Source organism: Salmo salar, chromosome 28, assembly GCF_965601325.2.
Source record: "Salmo salar chromosome 28, fSalSal1, whole genome shotgun sequence".
Classification (NCBI taxonomy): domain Eukaryota; kingdom Metazoa; phylum Chordata; class Actinopteri; order Salmoniformes; family Salmonidae; genus Salmo; species Salmo salar.
This window is the reverse complement of record NC_138318.1, coordinates 9,812,321-9,836,714: the sequence shown is the minus strand read 5'-3', so window position 1 is coordinate 9,836,714 and position 24,394 is coordinate 9,812,321. Positions and strand designations below refer to the sequence as shown.

Below are 24,394 nucleotides of genomic sequence, written 5' to 3'. Positions count from 1 at the left end.
GTGTCATTCAAGCTGAGATGGGGCAGCAGCAAACGTGATCGAGGACACCCAATGGCAATAGATTAATTCCTCGTTCCACTGAAGCAGGCCTGGCAGCTAGAGTTGAGATGCGGTGGGAGTATCATCATGGGGGGGGGGGGGCTATTGATGTTGTTTGATTCATTCCACTGGAGGAGGTGGAGTGTTAAATGGCTGCTCTCGAGCGTAGTGTGGATGGGTTCTCCCCGTTGCGTTTGGCTATGAAGGTGGCCACCATCAACTGTATAATGAAGACACTTTGTTCAAGTGATTAGAGCCACCTCACTGATTCAACAGGGGCATGTGTGTGTGTGGCTTGTGTGCCTGCGTGCGTACATTTGCGTGCGCGTTTGCGTGCATGTGTCTGTGTGTTGCATCGCAGCTGCAGGTACTCTCCTGTTGTTGCCCGTTTAGTGTTGTCATCCGCTGTAACATTGGACATCCTGGCAGGGATAAACCAGAAATGTGCCGACTCTACTGTCCCCTTGGTCGGTCCCAGAGCATTTTGTCAGATGATGTATGGCATTTTATTTGGCAAGGTCCCTCGGCGCAGTTGTAACCCTTCAGGATGTGGCTTGGCTTTTTACTATGACAAACCGCAATGCAGTGTTGTACTATATTAGTCAAACGTCTAAATCAGTGTGTTGGCAGTGAATTGTAGACTTCCTATTTTGTATATGATGCACATTTAGGCTGTTTAGACATGCCCTCTAGTTTTTTTCCAGTTCCATTTAATCCAAATGAGATTCACCTTTTCTCTGGGGGTTCATTTTGAATTCCTTGTTTCTTTCTCCTCTGTTTGCAGCTAACACAGCGAGGGTGTTCATTGACGTTTGGGATGAGAATGATCACCCTCCTGTCTTTACCAAACCCTTGTACCTGGGAGGAGTGGCAGAGGACGCCAAAACATTCACTTCTGTACTACAAGTTCAGGTACAACCAGCTCTTTTCAAACACAAAGGCTGCGTTTAGACAGGCAGCCCAATTCTGTTTTATTTTTCCAAAGCTTTTTCAGCACTGATCTGATTGGTCAAAAGACCAATTAGTGAAAAAAAGATCAGAATTGGGCTGCCTGTCTGAACACAGCCTAAGTGTACCACTTCTAGATAGTGCAATTGGTGTCTTAAAAGAACAACCCATTATTTTCTGCAATTGAACTTTTCTAACATGGAACTATCAAAACATCGTCAAATATACGTGACACATTTCACGATCACTCCTCCTCACAATGAAACCAGCCAAAGGAACAGAAAGGTTTTACGCCCCAAAAATGTGTCTGGTTGAGTGATTATCTGTGTTTGCATTTGAAATGCAGAGTTTTGTAGTTGTAATCCTGGGAGGACTGTTATTTTCCCTGCCGGTATCTTTAGCCCGTGTTGACAATGCATTACCAGCTGGAGGCTCTAACATCTGAGACTTTCCGACACCCCTGGCAATACTTAGAATGCTAAGGCCGTAGAGGCTCTCACATACAAATGTCCACACACCTGTCAATCGCATGCCACACCATCCTGTGTGAAAGGGAATTATTCCCTGTGTGTGCACCAGGGTGTGCATTCACATGTTCAACGTGTTGTTTTGGTGTTTATTTTTCGCACCTTTTGTAGCTAAAGCCACTGTGACACCTGTTGGGTGGGTGGGTGGGCGTGCACGCGCAGTGATGAGGGCAGACTATACAGCGCCCACACAAGGGCACCTTTCATTATAATCCTAATCACTACCCGCTGGATGGTCATTTGCATCTCATGCTCTGTTGCAGAATGATGAGCCGTAGACGTCTGTCTGTCTGTCTGTCTGTCTGTCTGTCTGTCTGTCTGTCTGTCTGTCTGTCTGTCTGTCTGTCTGTCTGCCTCTGCCTGCCTGTCTCTGCCTGCCTGTCTCTGCCTGCCTGTCTCTGCCTGCCTGTCTGTCTGTCTCTGCCTGCCTGCCTGTCTGTCTGTCTGTCTGTCTGTCTGTCTGTCTGTCTGTCTGTCTGTCTGTCTGTCTGTCTGTCTGTCTGTCTGTCTCTGTCTGTCTGTCTGTCTCTGTCTGTCTGTCTGTCTGTCTGTCTGTCTGTCTGTCTGTCTGTCTGTCTGTCTCTGCCTGTCTGTCTGTCTGTCTGTCTGTCTGTCTCTGCCTGTCTGTCTGTCTGCCTGTCTCTGCCTGCCTGTCTCTGCCTCTACCATGCCTGTATCTGCCTGTATCTGCCTGTATCTGCCTGTACCATGTCTGTGTGCAACTGGAGTAGGCAGCAAGACTGTTAGTGCAGAGCACACAGTTGCAAACGGGTTTGCCAGGAGCCTCTAAAGAGAGATAATCCTTTCGACCAGGAGGTAATGGAATTACTGGGTCAAAGATTTACTGAGCTGAGACTCCCACTGGTTCCATCTCCTAACGGTATCATTCAACTTTCTCAGGTGTTTCACTCATCGTCCGGGTCAATATCTTCCTCTTTAGTATTCATACCTATTCCCTGTTGCTTAACTAATCGTAAATTCATAGAAGATCTGAATATAGATTTCTGTAAAAGCCGCTCAGTATCTCTAAGATTAGACTAATCTACTTTGAAATCCTTCTTTAAATAGGTTTTTAGGGAGAAAGAAGGAATCTAAACCCCTGTGGAGTGGTGTATAACCTGAAGAAGGGATAGATGGACACACATGAGAACATACTACAGTTTACTATGGAATACTACAGTACTTACTACAGAATTATGTAGCAAACTGTAGTATACTGTAGAATGCTATACTACACACTGTAGTATCCCTCAATCATGTGTAGTACTTACTATAGAATGTTGTAGTATACTGTACACTACTACAGTAAATACCACAGTATATACTACAGTATTATCTACAAAAAAAAACACTGTAGTAAATACTACAGTAACGTCTGCCGTAACACTACAGCCCGCAAAAACACTACACTTTTTTTTAACTATAGTAAATATTACAGTATTTAATTTGCATATACCCTGCCCTTTCCCCTCCCGCATGTCGCAATTTGTGTCACCCATAAGTGAGAAACCTACATGCCAAGTATAAACCATATTGTGTTCCCTAAAGTGTATAGAAAAGAACAGAAGCTCTGAACTATCCATACAGTCCTTAGTACTACCAACCTACAGGTTATGGAAATGTCTCTCTTTGTATTTTTCCTACAGGTTTCCTGAAAGAAAAAAAGCCTCCACTTCTATGTCAAAGATAATAAAACAAAAACGCTATAGTAAAAACTACAGTAATGTCTGCAAAAACACTTCAGTAAATACTACAGTATACTGTACTACAGTCCACAAATACACTACAGTGAATACAACAGTAAAGTCTGCAAAAACACCACAGTGAATATTACAGTATTCTTTTCATGCGGGGAGAGAGCGAGAGACAGAAGTGAGACGTGGCAATGTAGAAATAAATAATGAGTCGTTGTCTAAGCGACACATGTTGTCTGTGAAGGACACATTGATCTGATAATTACTATAAGTCGTTTTGGAGGAATGCATTTGTGTCTCTGTGTATATATAGGAGAACAAAGAGGAACCTCTGCAAAGAACAAATCCAATGTCATGAGGGTTTCACAGCAAATCAGCCTCAAATCTGATCCACAGTTTCAAACAGGTTGGGCTTTCTTTCAGAACACAGTCAAAGAGCTCTCCTTTCTCCGCTTGCGCTGTCTCTGTGCCACATTTTCACTCTGCATTCATAGACTGATGTGTTCTTTCCTGGTCTGGTATCACCAATAACTAACCCAGGTGGTGGAAGCTGTTACCAAAGAACATTTTAGATATATAGTGTTAGCCTGTGGTGTACGATTGAGTTGAATGAATCTTGCAGAATATAGGAAATATCTAATTTGTATTAATGACTCCGGCGGGGCAGGGCACAGTGCTGTCACACTCAGTCCCAGTCGTAGAAAGGTATTATAAATCAATGTCACTGCAGAGCAATGTGGCAAATGGTGAAATCAGCTGGGCAGATTGACAGGAGTTTCTCTGTTGGAGAGTGGCTCGCAGCTCAAAGACTCCCCCTACAGCAAGAATTGAGAACTACAACTGCCCCAAGAATCAATCTGTGCCCTTTCATTTTCGATGGATGAGTTGATCTGTATCTTGATGTTGTGTTGTTGTTGATGACGCTGCTGTGTTTGAACCTCTTGAATCCTTTGACTCCCATGTGTCTGTGTTTGTCTGTCTCAGGCCCTGGACAAGGACACAGGGAATTACAGCTCCATGCAATACAGGATTATTATCCCCCCCACCACCGACGGCAAGGATGGCTTTGTCATTGAGCCCTACACCGGCATCATCAAGACTGCCATTATGTACAGGAACATGCGACGGTCCTACTTCAAGTTTGAAGTGGTCGCCACTGACAATTACGGCGAGGGGGGGCTGAGCAGCAAGGCAGAGGTGGTGGTGAGTTTGTCCTGCTCCCAGAGAATTGAACGGGAATGTCCGTTCTAGCCGTTCTATTTCTGTCGCTGTGCCCTGAAAAGCCATTGGTCTCCGTCTGGTGCCCACAGAGTCTTTGTTCAATGCTAAGTTCTGTCAGTGCCAGCTTTTCATAGCCTTCTTCCCAGCCTTGATCAATTCCAGCTTATGGCTCTTTTAAAAATAACCGAGGGACCAACATTAAGTGTGTCGATATCCACAATATCAATATCTCCGCTCCCCAGGTGTATATTGGCACTAAACACCCCAGCCCTCCCAAAAGACACACTCAAAAGCTTCCCACGGGAATTGCATTTGTAAAAAAGCATGGTGTTGCTACTCCAGCTAATCAATGGTCCGTGTCCTGTGCCAGCCTTGTGGTAGATAGGCTAGCTATCCCCGAGAGAGTAGATGAATGCGTGTTCCTTCCGTGCTGGCCTCTTCCCAGTTTGTTGCAAATTGAACTGTCCCAGGGCAGATGGGGACCATTGATTATACATTGCGGCCTTGAGCAGCCTATTTTACTCCCTTTGCTCTTAATGAAAGAAGAGGCTGGCTCGGCCAGAGCCTTGCCTGAACGAGAGGAACCACGCTGTGGCTAAGTTCATCTAATTCCAATGGGAAGCTTCATTTCATGGGTACTGCACAAACTACAGGGAGATTTTCCGTGTGGTTTAACCTGCTGTCCAACGTTAAAGCTTATTTGTAGAAGTTACGGAGGGGAGAGAAATAGATGCTTGTTTTGTGTCTGTACCATTGATCATCTGATTGAACCCTGTTCCCCAGGTATCCGTGGTGAATCTGATGGATATGCAGGTGGTGGTCTCCAACGTTGCTCCTACAGTGGTGGAACAGAACAAGGACAAGCTCCTTGGGTAACGTAGAAGATATCTAAGATATCTTATAATCCATATTTTAACAGTCAAGTCGCGACTGTGCTTATAAGCCGTCTCCTATACTTGATATGCAAACACTTACCTTTGGCCCGTTCCCAGGCATGCAGGTGTTTCAGGGGGGGCTGTATGAATCAGTGTGCAATGTTGGTTTTATCGCTGCCTTCTATCGAGATGAAACGGTGTCCCGCTGTTTGACGGCTGCTCAAATTAAAGTTGTAGGCGACGCGAGCCTTCCCTCAGTTTCCGTTAGAGCCTTCCCTCAGTTTCCGTTAGAGCCTTCCCTCAGTTTCCGTTAGAGCCTTCCCTCAGTTTCCGTTAGAGCCTTCCCTCAGTTTCCGTTAGAGCCTTCCCTCAGTTTCCGTTAGAGCCTTCCCTCAGTTTCCGTTAGAGCCTTCCCTCAGTTTCCGTTAGAGCCTTCCCTCAGTTTCCGTTAGAGCCTTCCCTCAGTTTCCGTTAGAGCCTTCCCTCAGTTTCCGTTAGAGCCTTCCCTCAGTTTCCGTTAGAGCCTTCCCTCAGTTTCCGTTAGAGCCTTCCCTCAGTTTCCGTTAGAGCCTTCCCTCAGTTTCCGTTAGAGCCTCCCTTCAGTTTCCGTTAGAGCCTTCCCTCAGTTTCCGTTAGAGCCTTCCCTCAGTTTCCGTTAGAGCCTTCCCTCAGTTTCCGTTAGAGCCTTCCCTCAGTTTCCGTTAGAGCCTTCCCTCAGTTTCCGTTAGAGCCTTCCCTCAGTTTCCGTTAGAGCCTTCCCTCAGTTTCCGTTAGAGCCTTCCCTCAGTTTCCGTTAGAGCCTTCCCTCAGTTTCCGTTAGAGCCTTCCCTCAGTTTCCGTTAGAGCCTCCCTTCAGTTTCCGTTAGAGCCTTCCCTCAGTTTCCGTTAGAGCCTTCCCTCAGTTTCCGTTAGAGCCTTCCCTCAGTTTCCGTTAGAGCCTTCCCTCAGTTTCCGTTAGAGCCTCCCTTCAGTTTCCGTTAGAGCCTCCCTTCAGTTTCCGTTAGAGCCGCTCACCTCCAGTCTCCGCGGCTCTGTCAGAGCTCTGTCATACACTTCACACAGCCACTGGTTGGTTCCATCCTTGTCTTGAGCGTACTGCTTAGCTATTAGCATTGTGATCAGAAAGGCATCCAACTTCTCTCTGAAGCTAAATTGCAAATGAGGGAGAGAGGGAAAGTGTCAGTGGCTCCCTGGCTGTCTCCTGTTCCTCTGAGGTGGGGGGTGGGGGAAGAGCGTGTGTGGGTGCAGCTGAATTCCAGCATACTGACTGTGCGTGAGCTTGTGTGTATTGGCTGTATTGCTTCTGTACACCTATCCATCACTCAACCTATCCACTTACTGACAAACAGTCATACAGTACCAGTCCTCCATGATGGACTTCCTCTGACAGGACCTCATCCCAGGTCTCCACTTTAGCTCCAAGGGCTATGGCCCCAGCTGTGGAGCCACCTAGTTTATTAGTGTTCTCCCCACCCAAGCAGAAATGCATCCATTTGGTTACAATTCTCTCCTACCATCCTCTTTTTGGAGTTTCCCTGGGGAGTGGGAACATCCAGGGCACAGCAGGTAATTGTTTCAACACCTATTTTGCCGTTGCCGTCCCGCTCAGATCAGAGCTTCTGGCTGCAGACGCCCACTACCAAACAAGGGTTGTGTCTGAACTGGCCGCTATTTCCTACATAGTGAACTACCTTTGACCAGAGCCCTATGCTGGTATAGTGGGTAGTGCACTTTATAGTGAACAGCGTGCCATTTGAGATGCATTTGCCTTGAACTGATTCTATTGTAGATACTTCGATTAAGAATTTTGGAGATGGAGCACCATTTTTGGCTCTACATTGCAATCCAAAACCATTTAGAGCGCGAGGTGATTTTGACAGGGTCATGGAAACGTGTGGGAATTGACTCTTTATAGTTGCTGACGGTCTCAAGGAGGATATAGGGTGCCATGTGTTTCCATTGGAAATGCAATGCACAACCTCATTCTAATCACTGTCCTAATTCATGTACTGATCAAGGACGCATCCTCAGACTGAGAAATCCTTTCAGTGAGCCCGAATCCATTCAGTCAAGGCCTCTTCCTTTTTAAACAGTTGAGGCAGCGTTAGCTCAGTATCAAGTGGTGAAATGGAGTACAGCTACAGGTCGGTGTAGCAACTATGATTTGCAGTACGTTATTACCATTTGGATTTAACATATAATTTACAATTTTCCCAGAGATCCTGCTGTCACCTTGTTCTTATACAAAGCACCTGATTATTCCTTCCTCTCCCTCTGCAGGATCTTGGAGCGCTATGTGCAGGACCAGATTCCCGGGGCCAAAGTGGTGGTGGAGTCCATCGGGCCGCAGCGGTTCGGCGATGGCTTCGAGCAGGAGGACTACTCCAAGTCGGACCTGATGGTTTACGCCATCGACCCTCTGACCAACCGGGCCATCTCACGCCAGGAGCTATTCAAGTGAGTAGTAGCCTGTCACTACAGTGGCCCTGAGGGACACCCCTTGTAGTATCTAGATACACCATTCCCGTGGAGCAGGTGTTTACCCAGTGGCAGACAGAGGCGTGTGTGCGGCAGGGGGGATGTCACCACTCACCAGGGTTCTTTTGTTTCCCGTCACCCTGCAGTCAGGGCCTCATTAGAGAGCCAACCTCCTCATGCCCTCGTACGACAGCAGCTCTAGTTCTGCCATTCAACTGGCTGACAACCCGCTACTGCTCCCTACCAACTCTACACAGCAGGCTCAGTGTTCATCTAACCACCCTCTGCCTCTTGCAGCATGTCAAATAGGGCTAGTGAGCAACGGCAACATGATTGTGTTGCAGTGTGCCCCCACACCTGTCATTTATGATTCCAGGCATTACAGGGAGTAAAGTGTTGCACACTCTGTGGTGTTCCATTGTTAGAACATGGATCAGAGATAAATATATATATATATATCGATTCGGTAATTTCAATGACCCCGGGAATAAATATAACAACATTTAGAGATGCATAAGTGGATATCATACTGCTGTTCTCATACATATTGTTCTATGACTAGAGCCATTAGTTTTTACATTTTACATTTTAGTCATTCAGCAGACGCGCTTATCCAGAGTGACTGACATTAAAGTAGCTATCAGAAAAGTCAGAACTGGTAAGGGGGAAAAAGTCAAATGCAAGTGTTAGTTCACAGAATTATTTTTTTGCAGGGGAGGTGTGAGAGGGGTCGGGGGGGGGGTGCTGTGGGATTATTTAAGATACTCTTTGAGGAGGCAGGGTTTTGGATGTTTTCGGAAGATGGGCAGGGACTCTGCTGTTCTGGCTTCAGGGGGAAGCTGATCAGAGTGCCAGGACAGAGAAGAGCTTGGACTGGGCTGACCGGGAGCTGCCCTCCTGTAGGGGAGGGAGGGCCAAGAGACCAGAGGTGGCAGACCAGATTGCTTGGGTTGGGGTGTAGGGTTTGAGCATACCCTGAAGGTAGGGAGGGCCAGCTCCTCTTGCTGTTTCATAGGTAAGCACCATGGTCTTGTAGTGGATGCGAGCTTCAACTGGAAGCTAGTGAAGTGTGCGGAGGAGTGGGGTGACATGGGAGAACTTGGGAAGGTTGAACACCAGGCGGGCTGGATAAGTTGCAGGGGTTTGATGGCACAAGCAGGGAGCCCAGCCAACAGTGAGTTGCAGTAGTCCAGACGGGAGATGACAAGTGCCTGGAGTTGTCAACCGTGAAGGATAGGTCTTTGAACGGGCAGGCCTTCCCTGGGAGGAAGAGCGGTGCCGTCTTGTCGAGGTTAAATTTGAGGTGGTGGGCCAACATCCAAGCTGAGATATCTGCCAGGCACGCAGAGATGCGTTTCGCCACCTGGATGTCAAAAGGGGGGAGGGGGAAAGTAGTTGAGTGTCATCCGCATAGCAATGATAGGAGAGATATTGCGAGAATATGACGGAGCCAAGTGACTTGGTGAATAGAGAGAAGAGGAGATGGCCTCTAACCGAACCCTGGGGGACACCAGTCATGAGAGTACGTGGTGCAGACATAGATCCTCTCCACGACACCTGGTAGGATGCATTCCAAGAGTGTGCAGAGCCTGAGACACCCAGCCCTGAGAGGGTGGGGAGAAGGATCTGATGGTTCACGGTGTAGAAGGCAGCGGATAGATCTAGGAGGATGAGAACAGAGGAGAGAGAGTCAGCTTTGGCAGGGCGGAGAGCCTCCGTGACACAGAGAAGAGCAGTTTCGGTTGAGTGATCCGTCTTGAAGCCTGATTTGTTAGGGTCAAGAAGATCATTCTGAGAGAGATAGTGAGAGAGTTGGTCAGAGACAGCCCGCTGAAGTGTTTTTGAAAGAAAAGAAAGAAGAGATATAGGTCTATAGTTTTTGACGTCAGAGGAGTCGAGTGTTGGTTTCTTGAGGGGGGAGCGACTCGGGCCATTTTGACATTTTGAAGTTAGTGGGGATGCAGCGACTGCTCAGGGGTCAGTTGAGGAAGTAAGGAATGGGAGGTCTCCAGAGATGGTCTGGAGAAGGGAGGTGGGGATGGGATCGAGCGGGAACGTTGTCGGTTGGCCGGACCTCACTAGTCACAGGATTTCATCTGGAGGGAGAGGGGAGAAAGAGGTCGAGGAGTAGGGTAGCTCTGTGTGAGTGGGACCAGTGGACTCGATAGGCTGAGTGAATGAGGAGCGGATGTCGTTAAAACCTTCTTTTCAAAGTGGCTGACAAAGTCGTCCGCAGAGAGGGAGGGGGAGGGGGTGGATTAAGGAGGGAGGAGAAGGTGGAAAAGTGTTTCCTGGGGTTATTTTAGAGTGATCGAAAGTGGCTTTAGCAGCGCATACAGAGAAAGAGAAGGTAGAGAGGAGGGAGTGGAAGGATGATTGTTTAGTTTTCCTCAATTTTCACTGCCCGCAGCCCTGTTCTGTAAGCTCGCAATGAGTTATTCAGCCACAAAGCAGGAGGGAAGGACCGAGACTGGCCAGGAGGAAAGGGGACAGTGCGAGTCATAGTATGCAGAAAGGGAGGAGAGTAGGGTTGAAGAAGCAGAATCAGGAGACAGGAGGGAGAAGGATTTAGCAGGAGGGAGAGATGATAGGAGAGGAGAGAGTAGTGGGGGAGAGAGAGAACGAAGATTGCGACAGGGTCTGAGCGGCTAGGGTTGGAGGAAAGGGATACAGAAAAGGAACAAATAACACCTGGAGGGGGATGCAGTGAGATTAGTAGGCAAACAGCCTCTAGTAAAGATGAGGTCAAGCTTATTGTCAGTCTTGGGAGTGGGAGGGGACTGGGGAAGGGTGAGGTCAAAAGAGGCAAGGAGATAGACTGCCGAGTGGCGCAGTGGTCTAAGGCACTGCATATCAGTGTTGCGGCATCACTACAGCCTCGTGGTCGGTCCCAGGCTGTGTCATTACTGGCCATGACCGGGAGTCCCATAGGGTGGCGCACAACTGGCCCAGCATTGTTCGGGTTAGGGGAGGGTTTGGCCGGGGGGACTTTACTTGGCTCATCTCACTCTAGTGACTCCTTCAGGCGTGCTGGGCGCATGCAGGCTAACTTCGGTTGTCAGTTGAACTGTGTTTCCTCCGACACATTGGTGCGGCTGGCTTCTGGGTTAAGCGAGCGGGTGTTAAGAAGCGCAGTTTGGTGGATCATGTTGTTTCGGAGGATGCATGACTCGACTTTAGCCTCTCCCGAGCCCATTGGAGAGTTGCAGCGATGAGACAAGATTGTAATCACGAAATTGGGGATAAAAAGGGGGTAAAGATTACAACTAAAATAAAAAAATAAGAGGCAAGGAGGGGAAAGAGAGAGTTGGAAAGAAAGGAATCGAAAGCAGAAGTCTGGAGGTTGAAGTCACCAAGTACAAAGAGCGGTGAGCCATCGTCAGGAAATTAGCTTATCAAGGTGTCAAGCTCATTGAGGAACTCTCTAAGGGCACCTGGTGGGTGATAGATGACAACAATATTAAGCTGGAGTGGACAAGTGACAGTGACAGCATGGAATTCAAATAAGGAAATGGACAGGTGAGAGAGGGAGAAAATAGAAAATCTCCACTTAGGAGAAATGCCTAGCCCTGTGCAACCAACGCAACGACCAGATGCTCTCAGACTATGAGAGAAAACGTAGTCAGATGAAAAGAGAGCAGCTGAAGTAGCAGTGTTCTTTGGGGTTATTCATGTCTCTGTCAGGGCCAAAAAGTCAAGGGACTGAAGGGCAGCATAGGCTGAGATGAACTCAGTGTTCTTCACCGCAGATTGGCAGTTCCAAACGCTGCCAGAGATCAGGAATTCCACATGGGTTGTGTGCTCAGGGTCCACTAAATTTAAAAGGGTTTCAGCCAAGGGGTGGGGTTAGTCTGTAAAGCCTACAGTGACAGGAGCGAACTGGGATATAAAACACACAGAATTGCCAAAGCTACAAAAGAGCAAAATGAGATCTGAAAATAAATATACTGAACAAAAATATAAACGCAACATGCAATAATTTCAACCATTTTACTGAGTTACAATTCATATAAGGAAATCAGTCAATTGAAATAAATTCATTAGGCTCTAATCTATGGATTTCACATGAAATGCAGGGGCGCAGCCATGGGTGGGCCTTGGGAGCCAGACCCACCCACTGGGGAGCCTGGCCCAGCCAATCAAAATGAGTTTTTCCCCACAAAAGGGCTTTATTACAGAGAGAAATACTCCTCAGTTTCATCAGCTGTCTGGGTGGCTGGTCTCAGACGATCTGCGAGGTGAAGAAGCCAGATGTGGAGGTCCTGGGCTGGTGTGGTTACACGTGGTCTGTGGTTGTGAGTCCGGTTGGACGTACTACCAAATTATCTAAAACGATGTTTGAAATGTTAGAGAAATGAACATTCAGTTCTCTGGCAACAGCTCTGGGGGAAATTTGTGCACAACATTTGAGAGAAATAAGATTTTTGTGCATACGGAACATTTCTGGGATCTTTTATTTAATCTCATGAAACATGGGACCAACACTTTACATGTTGTGGTTATATAGGTAAGATACTCACGTGAGAGAGTGATGTGAAGCAATCCTGTCTTTCCTTCCTCTAATAACTTGTCAGAAGCGTCTTTGTTTTGGCAACGGGCTTCATTTTGCAATGAGACCTTTCCTGACGAAGGCCTGGTCAGCTCAGTTGAGGTGATCAGGAAAAACTCCAGGCCGTCTTTGACTGACGATGAGGATGATGGGTAGTGATAAAGATGAGGATGACCGTGTGTGTGTAACTGTACTGTATATATTGTCTGTTTACATCCAAGGTTTCTGGATGGGAAGCTGCTGGACATCAACAAGGAGTTCCAGCCGTACCTGGGCCGAGGCGGGAGGATCCTAGAGATCCGCACACCGGATGTGGTGACCAGTGTGAAGAAGGCCGTGCAGACCGTGGGCTACACAGAGGGGGCGCTGCTCGCCCTAGCCATCATCATCATCCTCTGCTGCATCCCCGCCATCCTCATCGTCATCATCACCTACAGGCAGTGAGTAAAAAGAACAGTTCGAAGTTCAGTTGCTTTATTGGAAGTACATTGTGTCAAATGGGAATTGGTCGTGAGAAATGTGAGTATGACTAGGGCACAGGGCAGGACATATGGAATAGGGCATCAGCCACAAGTACTGGTGCAGATAGAGACAGTAGTGTAGACACAGGGGTTTAGACAGCAAGCTACCTGCTCTCCAGCCCCCAGAGGCTCTCCCTAATAACCATCATTTTAGGAGGAAGCTAGCTTTCACTCCGCAATTTACCATGGAAACGCCTTTGAGAGCCAGCCTAATTGTTTATTTATACAGCGTAAAAGCACATTAATTAATGCCAGAGCAGACAAACACTGCAGACTGATTGTTGCCGTTTAGGGAGATTCTCCCCCCCCCTGCTCTGAGCCTGCAAACTAAGCCGGGAAGGCTAGACTGAAGGCTGTCACAAATTCAAGGATGGATGTTAAACAGATGAGAAGAGAATCCTCAGTGTCATCATCTTCGGTGTCTCAGGTTCAGGAAATTGGCTTAACCTACAGTGAATTCTTTCACTCTCTTTATTTTTGCATCAAGACAATGATTATAAGAAGCATTTTGTCTGTAATTTGCCCTTCGCTATTACTAACACCCTTCTCTTTCTTTCCGCTCTCTCATTTCCTTTCATTATCAACAGATTCAAAGAGTGAGTATTATTGTCGTTATTACTTATTTCTATTGCCTTTATTTGGACACATGCATTCACATTCCACTGTTTTCAAAGTAAACGTTTGGGATCAGGGAAGTCAATGAAATCTAAAACAAATAAATTGTGCATAACCTGTTTTTATACACTCCCTTATATTGCAGTCGGAGGCCTATAAATAAGAAATGTGCCGACAAAATTGGTTTATTTGAGTATATTATGGTGACACTGCGTACCAAGCGACGTGCATGTATAATGTAGCAGTGTCCTGTTCGAATATGCTGATGCTGTAACTTAACGTAACTTGGTTGACTTTCTCTCCATGGTATTACTAAAGGAGACAAGCGGAGTGTGCTAAAACTGCCCGGATCCAAATGGCCCTCCCTACAGGCAAATCAGTGGGCGCCGCCACCAACAACCTTTACGAAGAGCTTGGGGACAGTGCCATGTAAGTGTTATGATATATCCCAACAAATTCCATCATGTGTGTCCTCAGGGCCGGCCCGCCCATCAGGCAGGGTTATGCGGTAGCCTACGGCCGAAGATTGACAAGGGAGGCATTTTCCAAGCTTACCTGACCAAGACGCACCTCCAACAACATACACTGAAGAAAAATATAAACGTAACATGCAACAATTTCAAAGATTTTACTGAGTTACAGTTCATATAAGGAAATCAGTCATTTTAAATAAATTCAATAGGGCCTAATCTATGGATTTCACATGACAGGGAATACAGATATGCATCTGTTGGTCACAAAGACTTTAAAAAAAGGTAGGTGTGTTGGATCAGAAAACCAGTCAGTATCTGGTGTGGCCACCATTTGCCTCATGTAGCACGACACATCTCCTGCTCATAGAATTGATCAGGCTATGGATTGTGGCCTGTGGAATGTTGTCCCACTCTTCAATGGCTGTGCAAAGTTGCTGGATATTGTCGTGAACTGGAACACGCTCTCGTACACGTTGATCCAGAGCATCCCTAACATTCTCAATGGGTGACATGTCTGAGTATACAGGCCATGGAAGAACTGGGATGTTTTAAGCTTCCAGGAATTGTGTACAGATCCTTGTGACATGGGGCCATGCATTATCATGCTGAAACTTTATGATGGCGGCGGATGAATGGCACAACAATGGGCCTCAGGATCTTGTCACTCTATCACTAAAATGCAATTAATAAAATCAATAAAATGCAATTATGTCCGTAGCTTATACCCCACCGCCACCATGGGGCACGCTGTTCATAAGGTTGACATCAGCAAACCGCTCTCCCACCTGACCCCTTACACGCTCTCTGCCATCTGCCCGGTACAGTTGAAACCGTGATCCGTGAAGAGCATACTTCTCCAGCATACCAGTTGCCATCGAAGGTGAGCATTTGTCCACTGAAGTCGGTGACGACGCCGAAATGCAGTCAGGTCAAGACCCTGGTGAGGACGACGAGCACGCAGATTAGCTTCCCTGAGACGCTTTCTGACAGTTTGTGCAGAAATTCTTCGGTTGTGCAAACCCACAGTTTCATCAGCTGTCCGGGTGGCTGCGCTCCATCAACATTCCGTCAAAAAATCATCTAACCTAAATCATGTAGCAGATATACAATATGGTAGAAATAAAATGTAGCCTTTGCTGTCGCCTACAGGCTGAAGATAAAATGTGTGCAATGCAACGAGATGGACAATTCTTACATCATGCACGTTTCTCCGATTTAAATAGCCCAACCTAAATGGGTCCCAATCAAATAAAAAAATGCGCTGACATTTGAACAAACACCATACAAAAAATTGATAATCAGGCTACTCACATCTGATGTCTAGAAGTTTCACCTCATGGGCTACATTGTCATGATCAGTGGTCTTCAGTTTGTATCCAATTGGTAGTTACAGTCTTGTCCCATCGCTGCAACTCCCGTACAGACTCGGGAGAGGCTAAGATCGAGAGCCATGCGTCCTCCGAAACACGGCCCTGCCAAGCCACACTGCTTCTTGACACACTGCTCACTTAACCCGGAAGCCAGCCGCACCAATGTGTCCAAGGAAACACCGTACACCTGGCGACCGTGTCAGCGTGCATGTGTCCGGCCCACCACAGGAGTCGCTAGAGCGTGATGGGACAGGAACATCCCGGCCAAACCCTCCCCAAACCCGGATGACTGGGCCAATTGTGCGACACTGGCTGCGACACAGCCCGGGATCGAACCTGGATCTGTAGTGATGCCTCTAGCACTGTGATGCAGTGCCTTAGACTGCTGCGCCACTCTTTTGGACATCTATGTTTGGTTCAGATTTGGTCCTGTCTGGACCGGCCCTGATTTGATCCAAAAATAGACCTTTGTAAATGACACAACTTTCTTTCAGAACTGAAAATTAATCGGATTTTATGTCTGGAAAATATGAATTTTCACCTTAATTCAGAACCTAAAATTTACCTAACTTCAACGTCTGGGAAAATATGTATTCTAGATTTCTTTAAAATTCATTTTGCTTACTGGGACTATTGTAGATTTGCCAGTATATGATGGTGGCATTTTTTTTGTTGCTTCGCCTAGGGCGGCAGAAAGGCCTAGACTGGGCCTGTAGTGTTCTTGCAAATTCTCTTTTTGATTTAGAATCGGACCAATTTCCCTGGCCATGATTGGGTTCCCTGGTCAAACAGGCGCTGCTGTAGACATTGTTTTAAGTTTATCTGGGAGGTTAAAGACATGCTGCGTTTCAGTGTAATTCGGGGCAAAGCTGTTATCACTGTTTCATGGCTCAGCAGTTTCCTGCCTTCCATATACGCTCGCCTGCATTAACATAATATCATTTTATATGCAAGGAGAATACAATCTGGAATCTTTATTATTTTAGATTTTTGTCCATCTTGAACAGTAAAGAAAATCCAACCACACTGGGCAGCTCTTTGAAAAATAGGAGGAAATTAATGTCAATTTAAGATCATTAAAGTAAATGCAGCCACTATTCATATGGGCCGTGGTGAATCACAATTCATTTGATCGATAAGGCTGTTGAGTACATGGAGCGCAGGCTGGATTCTAGGGTTATCAGTGTGGTACGCTGCTCAAATTGCCCTCAGTGTTCACTTTGTTTTCTTGGGTTGTAGCTTCCTCCTTATCCGATCAAAACCAATGCAATGGTCAGCCATCCACCGGATAATTCATTCTGCCATTATTGGTTGTAGCATGTTATTTGATTCACCCTGTGTTTCCTGCTATACTCATCTGTCTATCTTATTCCCTCATTCTCCCTTCCTTGGCCTCCAGACTAAAGTGAGTACTTCTGTTGTATCGCTAGGTTGTAACCGGGGGTAAAATCTGTGAGCTGTGAAAGTTGTGCAGTTGCTCATTAGAGTATTAGTTTCCGCTTCGTGTCTGTTGGCTATTATTTATGTAGGAGGCCCTTTTATTGTACAGTTGAAGTCGGAAGTTTACATACACTAAGGTTGGAGTCATTAAAACTTGTTTTTCAACCACTCCACAAATTTCTAATTAACAAACTATAGGTTTGGCAAGTCGGTTAGGACATCTACTTTGTGCATGACACAAGTAATTTTTCCAACAATTGTTTACAGACAGATTATTTCACTTATAATGTATCACAATTCCTGTGGGTCAGAAGTTTACATACACTAAGTTGACTGTGCCTTTAAACAGCTTGGAAAAATCCAGAAAATGATGTCATGGCTTTAGAAGCTTCTGATTGGCTAATTGACATAATTTGAGTCAATTGGAAATACCTGTGGATGTATTTCAAGGCCTACCTTCAAACTCAGTGCCTCTTTGCTTGACATCATGGGAAAATCGAAAGAAATCAGCCAAGACCTCAGAAAAAAAAATTGTAGACCTGGTTCATCCTTGGGAGCAATTTCCAAATGCCTGAAGGTACCACGTTCATTTGTACAAACAATAGTACGCAAGTATAACCACCATGGGACCACGCAGCCGTCATATCACTCAGGAAGGAGAGGCGTTCTGTCTCCTAGAGATGAATGTACTTTGGTGCGAAAAGTGCAAATCATTCCCAGAACAACAGCAAAGGACCTTGTGAAGATGCTGGAGGAAACGGGTACAAAAGTATCTATATCCACAGTAAAACAAGTCCTATATCGACATAACCTGAAAGGCCGCTCAGCAAGGAAGAAGCCACTGCTCCAAAACCGCCATAAAAAAGCCAGACTCCGGTTTGTAACTGCACATGGGGACAAAGATCGTACTTTTTGGAGAAATGTCCTCTGGTCTGATGAAACAAAATAGAACTGTTTGACCATAATGACCATCATTATGTTTAGAGGAAAAAGGGGGAGGATTGCAAGCCGAAGAACACCATCCCAACCGTGAAGCACGGGGGTGGCAGCATCATGTTGTGGGGGTGCTTTGCTGCAGGAGGAGCTGGTGCATTTCACAAAATAGATGGCATCATGAGGAAGGGAAATTACGTGGATATATTGATGCAACATCTCAAGACATCAGTCAGGAAGTTAAAGCTTGGTCGCAAATGGGTCTTCCAAATGGACAATGACCCCAAGCATACTTCCAAAGTTGTGGCAAAATGGCTTAAGGACAACAAAGTCAAGGTATTGGAGTGGCCATCACAAAGCCCTGACCTCAATCCCATAGAAAATTTGTGGGCAGAACTGAAAAAGCGTGTGCGAGCAAGGCCTACAAACCTGACTCAGTTACACCAGCTCTGTCAGGAGGAATGGGCCAAAAGTCACCCAACTTATTGTGGGAAGCTTGTGGAAGGCTACCCGAAATGTTTGACCCAAGTTAAACAATTTAAAAGGCAATGCTACCAAATACTAATTGAGTGTATGTAAACTTCTGACCAATTGGGAATGTGATGAAAGAAATGAAAGCTGAAATAAATCATTCTCTCTACTATTATTCTGACATTTCACATTTTTGAAATAAAGTGGTGATCCTAACTGACCTAAGACAGGGAATTTACTAGGATTAAATGTCAGGAATAGTGAAAAACGGACTTTAAATGTATTTGGCTAAGGTGTATGTAAACTTCCGACTTCAGCTGTATGTAGATCGTTTCCCAGAGTGAACTATTCCCTATGTTTTGCTCGTCAGTTACTGTCAAAAATATAAATGCAACATGCAATAATTTCAAAGATTTTGCAGAGTTACAGTTCATATAAGGAAATCAGTGAATTAAAATAAATTCCTTAGACCCTAATCTATGGATTTCACATGACTGGGCAGGTGGCACAGCCATTGGTGTGCCTGGGAGGGCATAGGCCCACCCACTGGGGAGCCAGGCCGACCCACTGGGGAGCCTGGCCCAGCCAATCAGAATTTGTTTTTCCCTACAAAGGGGTGTTGTTATGGACAGAAATACTCTTCAGCACCCCCCCGCCACAACCCCCCTGCCCCTCTTTCTGATGATCCAGCAGGTGAAGAAGCTGGAAGTGGAGGTCCTGGGCTGGCGTGGTTATACATGGTCTGTGGTTGTGAGGCCAGTTGGACGTACTGCCAAATTCTCTAAAACGACGTTGATGTTAGAGAAATGAACATTAAATTCTCTGGCAACAGCTCTGGTGGACATTGCATGCTCCCTCAACTTGAGAAATCTGTGGCATTGTATTTTATAACAACACTTCATATTTTAAAGTGGCCTTTAATTGTCCTCAGCACAAAGTGTGCATGTGTGATGATCATGCTGTTTAATCAGCTTCTTGATCTGCCGCACCTGTCAGGTGGATTGATTATCTCGACAAAGGATAAAATGCCCAGTAACAGGGATGTAAAAAAATTGTGCACCAGATTTGAGAGAAATAAGCTTTTTGTGCATATGGAAAATGTCTGGGATCTTTTGTTTCAGCTCATGAAACACTTTACATGTTGCATTTATACTTTTGGTCAGTGTAGATTGTGTCAGTCTGGCAGTTGCGGTCTCATTTGGCTTCATAACGTTTTAGGAGAGGAGATATGTAGGTAAGCTTATTTGTTGGCAGTAAGGTATAAATGGTAGCCTCAGATAAACAACCTTTTTCTTTGGAAATTAGCCCTTATTTTGTCTAGCTAGAATCCCATAGATGACTTTCCTCTTGCATCCCTTCATTCTGACTGTCTCATTACACCTTATCTCCCTCTTTTTTATTTAAAGTATTTTTCTTTTCTGCCATCTCCATGAAAGCAGGAGTAAGCGTTGTGTGCTAGAGGAAGGTGACCGCCAGAGGCTCATAAGCACATTTGCCGCACGGGCCATCACTGCCCACAAGCAGTCCAGTGCCAATGGGATCCTCCTCAACAATATGCCCAAGTCCGAGAGCAACATCACGTTATTCTCGGACGAGAACCCCCTAACCACCAAGAACCCCCTGTTTGACGAAGGCACAGGCACGCTCAGCAGCCCAGAGACCCTGGGGAAGCACCAGAGGAGGATGGACCTCCTGGGGACCTACTCCCCTCAGGCCCCTCAAGGCCTGAGAGACTCCTTCCTGAGATTCAACTCTGGTGGCTCGGGCCACTCCTGGACCCTACCTTCCAGACTCCACAGGAAGGACATGTATGATGCTCTGAGGAGACAGGTGGTGATGGACCCGGTGCAATGGGAGCTGGAGATTCTGAAGACTGAGCTGAAGGACAGTAAGGACATGCTGGATGGCCTGGACTGGGGAAACCTCGGGCGCAGCACCTACATGGAGCCTAAGCCCCTGTCGGTGAAGGAGCAGGCCAGGCAGTTTGAGCAGCAGGCCATGAGGGAGATGAAGCAGAGGCAGAGTCGGGACTCCCGGGGGTCTCTCTCTCCAGACTTCCTGATGGGGTTGGGGTTCGACAGCCCCCAGCACCGGGCCAGAGAAGACCGACAGTCTCTGGGCTCCATCCTGGGTAGCGACAGCCCCCAGCACCACCGCCACTCTGTGAGCTCCATCCTGGGTAGAGAGGAACGCCACCTGGGCCAAGACAGAGAGGGCCCACCCTGCATCATTATCACCCAGAGCGATGGAACTCCACCCCCAAGCCACAAGCCCACTCCACCCGTCCGGCGCAGGTTCAGCTCCAGCTTCTCCAGCTACAACTCAGCCTCCACCGAACCCTACGAGGTCAACCTGGAGGTCATCCCTGACCCCCCTGACGTGCCCCCTCCACCCCCACCCAACTCCCCTCTTCCCCCCTCCACGCCTCCTCCTCCCAACTCCCATCCATCCCCCCCACTTAACTACGGCAAAAACCCTGCCCCGCCCCCTCCTCCGCCTCTCCCTCCTCCTCTGTCCCCTTCCCTCAATCGTCCATCTACTTTTGTGCTCCCCCCCCTGCCCGCTGTGACCACCCTGAGACCCGTGTCCCTGCGCCCTCCCCCGCCGCCCCTCCCCACCGATCCCCAGCCCCCCAGGAAGGAGTTGAAGGGGATCCTGAAGAACATACAGAACATCGCCGACATCGAGAAATCTGTCGCTAATATGTACAGTCAAATAGACAAAAAACAGATGCTTCCACGGAGCGCCCTGAGGCCACGAGGGTCTGTGGATTCCATGGACTCTTTAAATGGCGTACTAGACACTGCAGAGATTGTAGCCCCCACCAAAACAGAGATACAGGCAGAGGCTCCGGTTGCAGAACAGCCACATCAGGTGCAGGTCCAACCAAACGTTAACATGAACTCTATAGTGGAAGAGCTGGAGAAACGCTTCCCCTCTCAGTCCACTGCAATGTGACTCTCTCTTTCTTCTCTCTTTCTTTCTTCATTGACTGTTTCTTCATTTTTTTGTTAATTTTGACATTCCATTCTTTATCTTTGTTTTCATTTGTGTTCTTTCTTTGTTTGTGTGTCATCCATGTATTTTTTTCAAGGGAGTTGTTCTCGATCATACATCAATATTTATTTATTGATGTACGTATTGTTAGTGATGTTTTGTTGTTTAGCCTATAGTTAGCCTATAATTGTTTCATTCTATCGTCACCTAAGGATTAAAGAGTATAGAGAATTCTACCCATCAGTCTCATAAAAAGGAAAAATCATATTCATTGCACTCAAGTCATTTTAACCATTTTGAGTCTCATGGTCAAAATCCCAAATGGAGAATTTTCCCAACCTGAGACCTGAAAGATATATAATGAAAGTGCTCCAGTACATTGGATTACCTTGAAGTCACACCCCAGCAAAATGTGAACATTCCCAGAACATTAGCTAAGATTCCCAATAAGTTCTAGTTAGGGTTTTATATAACGTTAGGATGATAACAAAATATTTTTCTTATTTTATGTTGTAAATGAAATATCCTTAGAATGTTCTCCTAACGGTCACTATAATATTGTGCTTAACATCTGTAACAACCACCACAGAACATTCCCCAAAAGTTCTCATTAGGTTTCCAGGTAATGTAGTAACACAATGTACCAGTAATGTTTTCCCAGAACACGTTTAATTTATTATTTTAAGGTTCCCAGAATGTTTCATTAGGTTGTGGTAACGGTCTGGTAGGAACATTGTGGTGACACCACAAAAGATATGTTCCCAAAACACCTCATGAAACATTCTGAGAACCTTTTAAAGAACTGACAAAATGTGTTCTAGGAACAGTCTTGCAACATCTGGTGAATGTTTTTTTTACCCTAAAAGAAACATTTTATAATCATCAACACAACTGGACAGTTTTTGTGTTTTGGAAACATATCATATTTTATGTCCCCACAATGTTCTCTCCAGACTGTTCCCACAACCTAATTAAACATTCTGGGAACCTTTGAAGAACAGATTCAATGTTTTCTAGGAATGTTCTTGCAACATCAGGCAAATGTTTTATACAAACATTCTATAATAATAAGCCTGACTGAACAGTTTTTGTGTTATGGAAACATTTGCAGCGACCTAATGAATGTTCTGGGAACTTTCACAGAACCGATTTTGGTTTGGTGGGACTCCACTGAGTAACTACATTGCATTCGTAAAGTATTCAGACCCATTGACTTTTTCCACATTTTGTTACATTACAGGCATATTCTAAAATGGATTCCATTTTCCTCATAAATCTACACACAATACCCCATAATGACAAAGCAAAAACAGGTTTAGATTTTGTTGCAAATTTATTCAAAATACAAAACTGAAAATTACATATACATAAGTATTCAGACCCTTTACTCAGTACTTTGTTGATGCACCTTTGGAAGCGATTACAGTCTTGAGTGTTTTTGGATAAGACGCTACAAGCTTGGCACACCTGTATTTGGGAACCTTCTCCAGTTCTTCTCCTCTGTCAGGTTGGATGGGGAGTGTCGCTGCATAGCTATTTTCAGGTCTCTCCAGAGATGTTAGATCGGGTTCAAGTCCGGGCTCTCGCTGGGCCACTCAAGGACATTCAGAGACTTGTCCCGAAGCCACTCCTGCGTTGTCTTAATTGTGTGCTTAGGGTCATTGTCCTGTTGGAAGGTGAACCTTTGCCCCAGTCTGAGGTCCTGAGTGCTCTGAAGCAGGTTTTCATCAAGGATCTTTGTAATTTGCTCCGTTAATCTTTCCCTTGATCCTGACCAGTCTCCCAGTCCCTGCCGCTGAAAAACAGCATGATGCTTGCCACCACTATGCTTCACCGTAGGGATGGAGGCAGGTTTCCTCCGACGTGACTCTTGGCATTCAGGCCAAAGAGTTCAATCTTGGTTTCATCAGACCAGAGAGTCTTGTTTCTCATGGTCTGAGAGTCCTTTAGGTGCCTTTTGGCAAACTCCAAGTGGGCTGTCATGTGCCTTTTACTGAGGAGTTGCTTCCGTCTGGCCACTCTACAATAAAGGCCTGATTGGTGGAGTGCTGCAGAGATGGTTGTCCTTCTGGAAGGTATTCCCATCTCCACAGAGGAACTCTGGAGCTCTGTCAGAGTAACCATCGGGTTCTTGGTCACCTCCCTGAACAAGGCCCCTCTCCCCCAAATGCGCAGTTTAGCCAGGCGGCCAGCTCTAGGAAAGTCTTGGTGGTTCCAAACTTCTTCCATTTAAGAATGATGGAGGCCACTGTCTCTGTCACAATCCTGTCTCTGAGCTCTACAGACAATTCCTTTGACCTCATGGCTTGGTTTTTGCTCTGACATGCACTGTCAACTGTGGGACCTTATATTGACAGGTGTGTGCCTTTACAAATCATAGTCAATCTATTGAATTTACCACATGTGCACTCCATTCAAGTTGCAGAAACATCAAGGATGAACAATGGAAACAGGATGCATCTGAGCTCAATTTCGAGTCTCATAGCAAAGGGTCTGAATACTTATGTAAATAAGTAATTTCTGATTTTTATTTTGATGAATATTTTGATTTATTTAATCAATTTTAGGTTAAGGCTGTAACGTAACACAATGTGGAAAAGTCAAGGGGTCTGAATACTTTCAGAATGAACTGTATATGTGTTCTATAAAGCTTTGCTCGCTCGCACACCACATGGTCTCTCTCTCTCTCCATTTCTCCTTTCTTCTTCTACATCTTCTTGACTAGCCTAGATCTTCCCTCATGCAGTCACACACATACACACACACACAGACACACTCTGCAATATTGAAGTCTACTGCGTTATGTAAATGCCTTTCAAATAAAGTTACACCATGTATAAAGTCAGAGGGAAACTTGAGTTCTCTGCTCTGCTCTTTGATAGTGATTGAGGTGAGAGGGGCTGCCATATCTTGGCTTGTAGAATCATTTCTATTTGTTACACGTGTTAGGTGTACACACTCTATTTCAATAATGGTGTTATACACAATGTGTAATACCAACCCACCAGTTTCATTGAATGGGATTCAAGTATACTTTTGGAAAGGTAGTCTCTCACACAGAGAGGCAAGGCCAGACTACTAGAACTAAAGCACTAACGGAATCACTACTCATCTGAAGAGGAGACGAGCCAGCCAGTGGAATGAAATACAGACACGGAGACTCGGTCAGTGATCTGAGTACCTCTCTATGGTACTTGGCTTTTTCCGTGCCTCTGCACATCTTAGCTGTGCGTGGGTGGAACA

General features: G+C 46.0%; 1 protein-coding gene across 1 annotated transcript in view; it reads left to right on the top strand.

Moving 5' to 3' along the window:
• Positions 1 to 24,004, top strand: part of pcdh15b (protocadherin-related 15b) — a 204,932-nt gene extending 180,928 nt beyond the window's left edge. The window contains 8 exon segments of the mRNA XM_082970434.1: positions 824 to 951; positions 4,193 to 4,411; positions 5,213 to 5,301; positions 7,585 to 7,761; positions 12,553 to 12,771; positions 13,440 to 13,448; positions 13,786 to 13,902; positions 19,594 to 24,004. Coding sequence (XP_082826560.1) covers positions 824 to 951; positions 4,193 to 4,411; positions 5,213 to 5,301; positions 7,585 to 7,761; positions 12,553 to 12,771; positions 13,440 to 13,448; positions 13,786 to 13,902; positions 19,594 to 21,112 — 2,477 coding nt within the window. The 3' untranslated portion in view covers positions 21,113 to 24,004.
• The last annotated feature ends 390 nt before the right edge of the window (positions 24,005 to 24,394 follow it).